The 12,858-nt window shown below is 43.2% G+C and overlaps 1 protein-coding gene across 11 annotated transcripts in view; it reads left to right on the top strand.

The window, feature by feature from the left end:
• The window catches only part of MAP2 (microtubule associated protein 2), a 249,525-nt gene that overhangs the window by 192,900 nt on the left and 43,767 nt on the right, over nucleotides 1-12,858 (top strand). For 8 of the 11 annotated variants that reach the window (XM_056535273.1, XM_056535274.1, XM_056535271.1 and 5 more), the window contains one exon: nucleotides 10,089-10,202. The exons of the other annotated variants lie outside the window; for them this stretch is intronic. In XM_056535273.1, the coding sequence (XP_056391248.1) occupies nucleotides 10,089-10,202 (114 nt within the window). The remainder of the gene's footprint in view (nucleotides 1-10,088; nucleotides 10,203-12,858) is intronic. 11 annotated transcript variants of the gene reach the window in all.

The following is a 12,858-nucleotide window of genomic DNA, read 5'->3' as shown; positions in this document are numbered from 1 at the left end:
AAACGCTGTACTAGTTGTAACAGCAGTACAAGCTATCGCAGTGCTGTTCTGTCCACTTGAATGAAATGGAGATGTGGTATCTTGTACCTAGTATGGTGTTTGCAAGTAAAAACTGGCTTGGAACAATTGTAAACATTTAAAGGGATCCTCACATAAAGACATAGGGGAGAGGGAAGGAGCGGGGGGTACAAGCGGCAACAAGCTCCCTTTTGCACTGAATATAGTGCTTCTTCCGGCCATCATGGCCGGAAGAAGCACTATATTCAGTGCGAAAGGGAGCCTGTTGCCGCGTGTACCCCCCCCCCTGCTCCTTCCCTCTCCCCTATGTCTTTATGTGAGTATTTTATGCAATAAAGCAAGAAGACGAACATGGTGAGTGGACGGCTTTTCTTTTCTTCATACAAATGTACCTTGCATCTTGCCTGAAACCAGAGCACCACCGTCTTTACACCTGCAAAGAACTTTCCTAATCTGGGGACCGGGGTTCCAATCACTCGCAGTGCCGTAGGAACACCTTTTTAATTTGATTTAAAGGGATCCTATTACCAGTTTTATGCTACCCAGACTACAGGCAGCATTAAAAACTAGCACAGGCATCGTGATTCCTGCTCGGGCGTATCAGAGTAATGGGTAGCCAATCCTCGGGGTGGGTCCCGGTGGCTGCTCTCTGGCGGGTCAGCTTGAGTAACGCGTCTCTCCCTAGCAGTGTATCAGAGTAATTCATAGTGTCCCAGAATGGTGATGCCTGTACCAGTTTTATGCTGCTCACGGTCTGCGCAGCATAAAACTGGTGACAGATCTAATATGGATGTCTTATGCTGTCGATCAGTCATCCATTTTTAAAAGCCAGATAAGGACTTATTTATACGTAATTTTGTAGCTATTTTACAATGATTGACTTCTTTAATGTTCAATCATCCCAGCACCCATTCCCTTTGATGTTATACCTGATCCGTTAGCTGGTTTCTTCTATATAGACATGGAAATAAAAGTTATGTAATGTTGGGTGAATTGTCTAACATTAAAGTATGTGCTCTATGGGACTTAGATGTTTTATACTATCATTACAACAATTGTCAGACAAGGATGACCTTTTCATAGTAACCATGGAACTCTTTTTATAGTTGGTCTTCAATAAAGATACTGACTGGTGGTTGGCTGAGAATAGCGGACTTGTATTTATGTGATGTGAATAATTGTATATCAACTACTAAATACATCATTTTTAAAAGAGAATAAGGATCCATATCAAATATTATACCTACATTGTAAAATGTATTTTGTCTTCTACTTTGAACCCTAATGTTTGCTAAAATTGGAAGTACTGACTCGGGACTGAATACGGTAAAAAATGTAAATGTACAAACTACTTTGGATTTGAAAGAACATTCGTTTTTGGCCATCTGTAACCTTCCTTTTCCTTGAACTCTGAGTGAACCTTTAGAAAAATACAATTTAAAGAATCTCTGTACGAAGGGCAATGGTTCATTTAAGTGGCTGACTCTGCTATTTATAGTGGACGTCCATTAGTTCAGAAGTGTCTGTCCCTTTTTCTGTATCATTATTAATAAAAACACAATCTCCGCCGAATTGCTCCTTGCTCTTGTCTCTTTAAATAAGCATCAACGATGAAGATATGAAGCAATGTTGCTCTTCAGGAAGTCCCTGGAGGCAGCCTGGTTACTTTTAGCCAGTGCGAAAATCTGTGTAATCTCGTAAAGTCGCATGCTTTCTATTGTTATAGTTAGGTTTATATTAATATAATAGTCTTTGGAGAGTAGCACATTGTACATTTGTACTTACAGGCCCAGTAAGTATGGTTAAGTCTCTTTGGTCTTCTCTGTTAGGTCTTTATTTTCTCTGCTGTTCTCCTTTTTTTGTTTTACATATATTTATTTTCTACATTTATTGTGCAAAGGAATATCGTTAAGAAAATAAGATCTTCTGTTTTGATAACCCAAATAGTTATTTTAGTGTATCATTTTTACTAATAAATAATATGGTGATACCAACAGCTCTGCTTGCATAAAAAAAGTACAACAAATAATAAACAGGAATAAAGATTGGATGACATTAATTCATGGTAATGCCTCTGTTAGCTAGTAAGCTAATAATTCTATTATATAGCATTTACCGTATATACTCGAGTATAAGCCGGCCCGAATATGAGCCGAGGCCCCTAATGTCACCCCAAAAACCCAGGAAAAGTTATTGACTCGACTATAAGCCTAGGGTAGGAAATACATCATCCCCCATGTCATCATCCCCCAATGTCATCATCCAGACCCCCGTCATTAACACTGACGTCATCATCACCGCCTGTCATCATCCCCCCCCGTCATCATCCAGACCCCCCGTCATCATTCCCCTCCCCCTTCATCATCACTGCCTGACAATCCTCAGTGTTCTTCAACCTGCGGACCTCCAGATGTTGCAAAACTACAACTCCCAGCATGCCCGGACAGCCATCGGCTGTCCGGGCATGCTGGGGGTTGTAGTTTCGAAACATCTGGAGGTCCGCAGGTTGAAGACCACTGCGGCCTTCAATATCATCCAGACCCCCCTTTTAAGTTTTCTACTCACCTCCCCTCAGTGGGAAGAAAGGGTGAGCTGGTCCGGGCCATCTATGCTGCAGGGACCGTCTAGTGGGGAGGGTTAGTCGTTCCGGGCTGTCCATCTTAACCGGAAGGCCCTCTTCTCCGCTCATGCGTAGGTACGTTCATGCGCAGGTACATCTGCTGCGCACGGACGTCCCTGTGCGTCGTCGTCAAGGCAACGTCGCTAGTCCGGGGCCGGCCCGGAGCGGAGAAGAGGGCCTACTGGTGAAGATGGACAGCCCGGAATGACTAACCCTCCCCACCGGACGGTCCCTGCAGCATAGATGGCCCGGACAAGCTCACCATTACTTCCCACCGAGGGGAGGTGAGTAGAAAACTTAAAGGGGGGGTCTGGATGATGACAAAGGCCGCAGTGGTCTTCAACCTGCGGACCTCCAGATGTTTCAAAACTACAACTCCCAGCATGCTGTCCGGGCATGCTGGGAGTTGTAGTTTTGCAACATCTGGAGGTCCGCAGGTTGAAGACCACTGAAAGGGATTAACAGGCGGAGAATTCACTCGAGTATAAGCCGAGGGGGGCGTTTTCAGCACGAAAAATTGTGCTGAAAAACTCGGCTTATACTCGAGTATATACGGTAATTAGAAGGATATAAAATTCTCACACAATAGTGTCATATTTTGCCCCCAAAAAAATGCAGTACAGAAACTATACTGCATCTAAATGCCAAAATCCTACTACCATTCAGTGCTCAAGTAATTTTCCTACTGTTTATATGATAGGGTTGTACAATGCCCAATATGCAACTGTGTGGTTCCCTCATGATTGCCATAAAATCCTATAGTATATGAACAATCAAGCCATACAGAGCCAAAATAATAGAACCAGCCAAGTCAGTGTTTATTTAGCAGAACCAGCCACATCAGTGCTTCAGTATTTAAACAAGACCTGGTGAACATACAATACTGCCAGCCATAGTACTAATAGTAGAGATACAACTATAATGCCCATTTTATTTTGCTAGCTATGAACCCATATAAGGCCCAATGTAATGGTGCCTTTCATAGTTCAAAGAGCCTGTTTTACTCTGGAGGACCTGTCCAAAATTACACAGACAATCATTGATTTAAATGGGCACTGTGTACTTAAAGGGGTAGTCCAGTGGTGAAAAACTTATCCCCTATCCTATGGATAGGGGATAAGTTTGAGATCGCGGGGGGTCTGACCGCTGGGGCCCCCTGCGATCTCTCTGTATGGGGGCCAGGCTCTCTGGCCAGATAGCGGGTGTCGACCCCCGCACGAAGCGGCAGCTGACACGCCCCCTCAATACATCGCTATGGCAGAGCCGGAGATTGCCGAAGGCAGCGCTTCGGCTCTGCCATAGAGTTGTATTGAGGGGGTGTGTCGGCCGCCGCTTCGTGCGGAGGTCGACACGCCCCCTTCCAGCGGGCTGTCGGGGCACCGTACAGGAGATCGCGGGGGGCCCCAGCGGTCGGACCCCCCGCGATCTGCAACTTATCCCCTATCCTTAGGATAGGGGATAAGTTGTTCACCACTGGGTCACCACTGGACTACTCCTTTAATTTCCCCCTGGTGGCGCTGCAGAGAAATTAAACATTTACTGCCAAGTTGCTTCACAGAATCCAGCTAATTGCTATGGTGTCACATGTGATAAACTGATTTCTCTGAAAAAATGAACATGATCATTGTTTTGGCCGAGTATGGAATTTGAAATTTCTATGCGAAAATTCTGCAGTGTGCATGGTGTAGAAGCATATACTACATACCCTAAAACACCTCTATTCCTTGCACTGTTCAAATGTGTTGGGCTAAACGATGCACCTTTACACATTAGAGTCTGGTTGTGGTTGCTTCTCTACAACTTTCAGCCCTATCCTAAAGGGGTACTCTGGGGAACTAAACCCATAGCCCATCCTTTCCCTCTCATCAACCAATTGAATTGTCTAAATATAATTCATTAGCTATATAGAGCAGCTTCCCCATCCACTCTGTCTCTGTCCAAATCCCTCTCTTAAAGCAGCCCCCAGCCTCCTGAGAGACAAAGACCATGTGGTTTCTGCCCTGGACTGATGAGTCATGCACCCTTTAGTGCTGAGAACTGGGAGGTGTGTGCAGCCTCAGCCAATCAGACACTGAACCTCGCTCTGCTGCTCAGAGCAGGAGGGTGGGGGCTGGCAGAGCAAAGCTGCAATGATTGCCGTGAGATGCATGCAAGGGGAAAGAAGGATGGCAAAGAATATCAAGCAGCCAGAGAAGACAACAGGGGCCACAGGAGCAGGGCCACCATCAGGGCAGTACAGGCAGTACTGCCGTCAGGGGTCCGGACCAGGTGCACTATATACAGGGCCCTGTGGCTGCCAGCCTGTAACCTCCCTCTGCCCAGCCTGGTCTCTGCATCGGGGCTCAGCACTTCCCCACATATACAGGCAGGAAGCTGTACCTGGGACCCTGTTCTCTCTCCTGGACCCCTCCCCCATCCCTCAGTAAGATCCCTGGCCTCCTGCTGTATACAGGTCGGCAGTCAGGGAATAGGAGGCGGGGAGGGCTGCAGGCTGCACAGTGCAGCTGGGAGCAGAGGTGAAGTAAGGAGTCTGCAGATGTGGAACCCCCTGGAGCTGTCTAATGCCTAAAAGTAAGTGTGTGTGTGTGTGTGTATGTAATTCTGTGTGTATGTCTGTTAGTGTTGAAATTGTGCATGAGTCTGTATCTGTGTAATGTGTATGTATTAGTGTATTCCCTGTGTGGGGCACTATATGGGCGTATGGGGGCTCTCTTCAGGAGACTGGAGAAGCTAGGTGACACAGTGCAGGGCTCACAGTAGTTCCCCAACTTTATGTGTACTGTCTGTCACCCAGCTTTCCCAGACTTTTGAAGGGAATATGTGTCTGGTGAAGCAGTCACATTGGAGAGAAAACATGTAGTGAAGTACCAGATGTCACACTAGTACTCATAGGGTTTCCCCAGCTTTATATGACCCCTGAATGGCAGAATACTAGTGTGACATCTGTTACTTCATCTCTCAAATATGGCTGCTTCATCATATAGACATTCCGTTCAGGATACTGGGATAGTTGGGCGACAGGCAGTCCACAAAGCTGGCGAAGTACTGTGAGCCCTGCACTGTGTGCTGCCAGTCACCGAGCTTTCCCAGACTCCTGAAACCCCAAATGTAATGGGCTATTTGTCCTCCCTCTAGTTGTCACTGTGTCTTATGGCAGCTGAGTTGTCACCCTACCTCCACTCTTATCGCCCCTCGCGCTAACTCTGCAACACCTAGAGCCGCCATCAGGGGGGTACAGCCAGTACACCAGTAAGGGGCTTGGGCTTCCAGAGTGCCCGGGCCCCGCTTTACCCCCTGCAGCAGCAGAAGCAGGAGACCGCTGTGTAAACAGGCCTGAAGCTGTGTAAGGGGCCCCGAAATTTCTGATGGCGGCCCTGCACAGGAGCCATGCAAATAAGGCAGGATGGTTTACAGAGAACATATCCAGGAAGTCAAGTGTCTTTGGAGCTTTATATACTTCCCGGAGTGCCCCTTTAACCTTAGATATATTCTATACTTCATTATCTATGGTTATAGATAAATGTCTCAATATGATTTAATTTATCAATATGTAAAAGACAGCATGTACTTGTAGACCAATATTGGGAAATGTGAGTGTTTACAAATAGAATAATAGTCACATCTCATAAATTTACAGAATGTATAACCTCCCACCAGCAGATTATTCCTGATGTTACTCAGTCACAGACGGCTCGTGTCCCAGATTACATGATTGAGTCATAGGGAGAAGTGTGCTACCTTGTAAGAGAATGTAGTTATGATCCATATGCAAGTCACCTTCTGTCTGGCTGTTCTTTTGCTATAGCTGGACTCTGTAAATAAATAACACTATCCCCTTAAAGGGGTACTCCGGTGAAAAGCTTTTTTCTTTTAAATCAACTGGTGGCAGAAAGTTAAACATATTTGTAAATTACTTCTATAAAAAAATCTTAATCCTTTCCGTACTTATTAGCTGCTGAATACTACAGAGGAAATTCTTTTCTTTTTGGAATGCTCTCTGATGACATCACGAGCACAGTTCTCTCTGCTGATGTTATTATAATAATAATAACGCTTTATTTATTGTTGTCCTTAGTGGGATTTGAACCCAAGTCCCCAGCACTGGCAAGGCAGCAGTGATAACCACTGAGCCACCATGCTGCCCTAAGCATACATCTGCTATGCATCTGCTATGCATCTGCTATGCATCTGCTATGCATGGTTGCTAAAATGGAGATGTCAGCAGAGAGCACTGTGCTCATGATGTCATCAGTGTTCCAAAAAGAAAGGAATTTCCTCTGTAGCATTCAGCAGCTAATAAGTACTGGAAGGATTAAGATTTTTTAATAGAAGTAATTTACAAATATGTTTAACTTTCTGCCACCAGTTGATTTAAAAGAAAAAAGGTTTTCACCGGAGTACCCCTTACCATGTTTAAACATTTTACAGTGAAACCTCTTTGAGCAAACGACACAAAATTGCATTAAAAAGTGGTCTTCTATGGGGGTGGTCTTCTTAAAGAAAATGGCCGCTAAGCATAATGCATGCTGCAATGAAAATCCATCACACAAAATCTGGTCTTGACAAGGGAGTGGTTTTCCAAAGAGTCAGTGTTTTTAAAGGGGTTTAACTGTATTGTACTTTGCCTTGTGGCTAGCTGTGTGTGAATCGTTGATCATTTATGTCATTTTTGCAATGATTTAGTTTTTTTCTTACAATATTTCCTAATTGCATCTTTGGTGATTTTCCTAGTTAATGATATTATAATTGAGTACAGAAAATACCATTGGAATATTATTTAAAATAATGCAAAACAATTTATTTCAGATTTTTGTGTAATGTAATTAAAAAGTTAGTTTTAATACCCCTCCCCTGCCCACAAAATCGTACTTATCTGGGTTCCTTAAAGGGGTTATCCAGGAAAAAACTTTTTTTTATATATCAACTGGCTCCAGAAAGTTAAACATATTTGTAAATTACTTATATAAAAAAAAATCTTAATCCTTTCAGTACTTATGAGCTTCTGAAGTTAAGGTTGTTCTTTTCTGTCTAAGTGATCTCTGATGACACCTGTCTTGGGAACCACCCAGTTTAGAAGAGGTTTGCTATGGGGAGTTGCTTCTAAACTGGGCGTTTCCTGAGACAGGTGTCATCAGAGAGCACTTAGACAGAAAAGAACAACCTTAACTTCAGAAGCTCATAAGTACTGAAAGGAATAAGATTTTTTAATAGAAGTAATTTACAAATCTGTTTAACTTTCTGGAGCCAGTTGATATAGAAAAAAAAGTTTTTTCCTGGATAACCCCTTTAACCTGTTGGAATCCTCAATAAAGGCAACTTTGTGCCAGACAACCCTAACTTTGCTCTATGGAGATGTCTTGGTTTCTGCCATATTCAGTGCATGTTTACCAAGCCAAGTCAAAAGTTACTAGGAAACTTGCATAGAAAGGGACCTACAGTAGGTTAAGCAGCCTAAATATTTACTATTCATGTAGTATTTCCCTTTTTTGGAAGAGAGAACCTTGCAAGTCCCCATAGTGCCAGAACCCAGGTAAGTTAGCCTTCATGGGAAGAGAGGTAGGGCTACATATAGGCAAAAAACGTAAATATTTACTATATTTCAGTAAGGATAGCTGAAGCAGTTTTTTGGGACTTTTATATTGATGATTTATCCTTTAGTCTTAGGCATAGCCATCGAACAGTTGGGGCCGACCTCTGGCACCACTTTTGATTAACTGATTGGAGGGGCTGCAGCATCTTTATCACAGTGCCATACGGTGGCTGTATCTGGTATTGCTGCTCACCATATTGGCTTCAATGGAATGTGCTCAGGTACAGCTGTAACCAATGTATAGATTTGTACCTCCTCACACCATTGTCTTTGTCCCTTTTATCAACTGATCCTGGGAGTCAGACTTCACTTGATCCGTTTTTGATGGCCTATGACTAAGGATAGGATATCAATATTAAAACTCACAGAAAACTGTAATGTGGATCTGTCACCATGATTTGCATGTTATTTAAGGGCAGTATATTATAATGGCAGAACTGCAGGGCCTTTAGACCAAAGGCACAAGTAAGTATGGTGTCATTTGGTTACAGTATTTAAGAAAGAATACAGTGGACTCGTAGTTATGATTCTGTTGTATTAGCGAGGAAAGTGTCGGCCCCACTTCTTGTTGCTTCTTCCTATCGCCCTAACCAATGATGGATGGTTGCTGTGTATGTGCCTGTATACACCATGGAAATCAATCATTCTTGAGACAATGGGTCCACACATTGTAAAATAAAAATAAAAACAGCCGTAAAATAGATTTTAAAAAGTGGCATTTTTTTATTTTGAAAATGTGTTTTAAAAAGTGAATCCGAAAGATGCTATGAGTGCCCACATTGGAGGGAATTCACTTTACAGTTCCTCATGCGCCATATTTTTGTCCTCTCAAGCTACAAAGTTTGGCGCCTGGCAGTTACACACCAAGTTGCAATTTATGCAGGTTTTTTAAAACAACGTATGCACTGACAACAGCTCTTTCCAAAGCCTTTCATAGAACAATTATTAGGTAAATAAAAAGAATGCTTTTATTTTACACTGCGTGGACCCAGCCTTAGAGATATCATTTATCATTTACCAGAGGTCCAGAACCAGTGTCCTCATGACAACACTTCCTGCTATGGTAATTTAAGCCTGTCCTAATGATTCTAAACATCATTTGTATTAATACATGTGTTTTGTCAATATCTGTGTTTCATTTGTTTGCATTTTTGTTTCATATTCATAACATCTGAACTGTCCATTGGCATTTACCTTAAATGGGTATTCAGCCCTAGAAATCTTATCCCCAGTCCAAAGAATAGGGGATAAGATGTCTGATCATGGGGGTCTTGCCACTGGGGACCCCTGTGATCTCACTGCTGCACCTGGCGTTCGTTTGGAGCGTTGGGTGCAGTGCCGGAGGCTCATGATGTCAGGTCACGCCCCGCTCGTGACGTCACGGCCATGCCCCCTCTGCAGATATATGGGAGGGTGTGTGACGCCCATCACGCCCCCTCCCATAGACTTGCATTGAGGGGGCATGGCTGTGATGTCACGAGAGGGGTGTGACCATAATGTCACGAGCCTCCGCCCCTCATCACCAGTCACCCGGCATGGAGCAAAGTTCGCTCTATGCACCGGATGTCTGGGGTGCCGCAGCCGAAATCGCGGGAGTCCCCAGTGGTGGGACTCTCACGATCAGACATCTAAGATAAGATGTCTAGGGGTGGAGTACCCCTTTAAGCAAAGCTAGGTCCAATCCACACAGAGCTGACCTGTTAGCAAATATTTCTCAAAAGTACTTATCTGATTATTGTTGGTGTCTCCTAGTATAGTACTTTCCACTCTTATTGTGACTTTGTAACCTCCCTGCCCATTTATATTAACAATGTCTGTATTGTTTGCTTGTCTTGTTTTGCCCATTTGGTGCTTCGGCAGAGGAGGTATCTGCACGCATAGTCCAAGTAGTAACTGCTGATGCTGTAGCGGTCCTGAAAGGTGAACAGGAGAAGGAAGTCCAACTCAAGGGCCCTCCAGGAGATCTGCCATTAGGTAAATCAGGGTGTATTGGGATGTGAGTGCGGTTTGTGCTGTCTGCAGAGTCCTGTCCCACAATGGACTTGGTGTGAGATTTCTTCTTCACCATGAGCCATTCTTTAACCATCCCTACTTCCTCCTTAGTTTTATTAGAACCTATCACTTTGTGTAGTCACAGCATGTGTCATGTTCCCTGAAATGTAGTTGCTATAAAGAGATCTTAGTACTAAAGCAGTAGACGTATTGAGAGATTGGTAGTGGGATGTGATGGAGTGAACTGACGTTTTTCTCTTTTCAGAGCATCTTCACCCATGGATACTGTTGTTTTAGTTCTCTGTTTGATAGTGGCTTAACAATTATGCTTATATTAGCCTAAGACCTGTTGGTTTTGCAAAGGTGATACATCCTATGGCCTAAGCCATAGTAGTGTATATGGTTTCTTTAAATTGGAATAGATTGGAATAGGTTCATCTCAGATAGAGGAGACGTACAGTTCATCAGTTTTTTCTATTTTAAAATGCAAAAAAAAAGAAATAAAACATGTTTTATTGACCATGAGCAACTGTAACATCAGTCTGCTACTCTGGTTTGTAAATGAAGTAGAAAAACTATAGTGCCTTGATGTATTTACTGTATAATAGAATCCTTTTTTTACCTTTCTGAATGCTCCAGCATTTAAATGCCTCTGCCATGTTAATAGCAAATTAAAGCCCCATTTCTAGCTGCCGTCCCCATATGATACTGGCCAGGTAATTACTCATAGCATGACAAGTGGCTGGAGGTGCTCGCTGTTCATACATCACACCCTGAAGCCACCAGAAATTCATTCCAAAATGACATGCTGAGTATTCTCTGGCTCCTTCATGTGAAATGAAACAATTTTGTTCCCCCAGGTTGGATGGCAGACTTCTCTCCACAGGAAATTACAACAGAATAATAACAGTGATCATACGAATAATATTATACCTTATTCCAGATTTTATGATTCAGTGGTTTAATTGATGAAAAAAATTGGAATGCCAGGAGTTGGTATTTCACATTTCATATTTTATCCATTACGGATGTAAAGTTGATGTAGATATGTTACTAGCTGTTAATAGCATGTACAACTGGTTGTCCTGACCTAAAGCATTGTTCCCCAGCTCAAGAACCATGCATGGCTCTCAGGTCCCTTGTTTGTGTTTCCCCAGCTGTTGGCAGCTTCAGATACTATTGTGCACTAGTTGATTATTATAGTATTGCTAGAGCTTCATACTAGGATCAAAACTATAATTCTATCCATATTCGTTAGCAGCTTACACTAGGGTATGAGCCACAAATTGGTCATATATGTTTTTTTTCCTTTTAATATTCCATGTGGCTCAACGCTGCTTCTTCAATTTTATCGGCACTCGTGCCACATGCAAATAAAATGTATCCAGAGGAGGAAACACAACTGTTAGTAATCACAATGACCATGCTCTCTACCCTCCTAGTCAGGCTGGATTGATGTCCCTGAGTGCAAGGAATGCCACTCGAGCCTGGCCTGAGAAAGGAGGGCATGGGCATTCCAAGCTGTTATTTCTCCTCCTCCAAGACTGCATACAACTCATTTACATAGGATGTGAACATGATGGTATTGGCTAGAACATGTAAATAAATAAATCATCTGAATACACTTAAATGCGTCTACTGCATAAGGTATATCTGTAGGGGAGTTCAGAGCATAGGGATTTCTTTTTTAATACTGGTATACATTAGAGGGAAATTGACAGCAGGTTCATCTGCACTAAACACAATACACAAGGTTGTAGTGTGGGTGAACTGGACTACAAGGAGGTATCACTTACCTGGATCTGTGGTCTGGTTCTGGAGATACCTATTGTATTATCTGGCATTGCTAATCTGGAGACCGCTGGCCATGTGCAATAGAGGTGGGACCCCATATAACCTGTTTCCTGCCTCCACCCCCTTTGCTCCAATATACTTACACTTACATTGTCGAAGGGGTTCCATAAATACTAATGAGGTGGGCAAACATATTGGTGCAGAAAGGAGTGAGGAAGGGAAGCTCTGTATGCCAGGTCCCTCCTCCATTGCACAAAGGCAGCCATTTCTATATTATCAATGCCAGCTAATACAGCATGAAAAGGGAAACAAAAAAGGACAAGGTGCGCTCCTAGTGCAATAAGTTTTAAAATGGTAAGCCCCAGGGTAAAGTAAGATGTGAGCTTACCAGATAGTGTTGTGCTGAGGGCACAACACCTGTAGAGGCCTGTAGACTCGCTTGAGACGATGAGGGTGACCGCTGCTCCGGATCCTTTCTGAGTGACCATAAGTCCTCAGCAGAAAAATCAAAATTTGGGCATATGGATGCCATAAAACTAAGGATATAGTCCAGGCGCTGGTCCTCACAATGGATGGTGTCAGGAGTCAGGTTTAGGTAAAATCAAGGTTCCTTTATTGCAACATAAAAGTTTCAAGTCCTATGCTGGACTCTTCCTCATGTTGCAATAAAGGAACCTTGATTTTACCTAAACCTGACTCCTGACACCATCCATTGTGAGGACCAGCGCCTGGACTATATCCTTAGTTTTACGGCATCCATATGCCAAAATTTAGCTAATATAGCATGTATCTTCCGAACAGGACTACCGATCCAGTTAAGTGATATTTCATTTTAATCCAGTTC

The sequence above is a fragment of the Hyla sarda genome, chromosome 8 (genome assembly GCF_029499605.1).
Source record: "Hyla sarda isolate aHylSar1 chromosome 8, aHylSar1.hap1, whole genome shotgun sequence".
NCBI classification, from domain to species: Eukaryota; Metazoa; Chordata; class Amphibia; order Anura; family Hylidae; genus Hyla; species Hyla sarda.
Note: the sequence above shows the minus strand (reverse complement) of the source record. Positions and strands in the feature narration are given on the sequence as shown.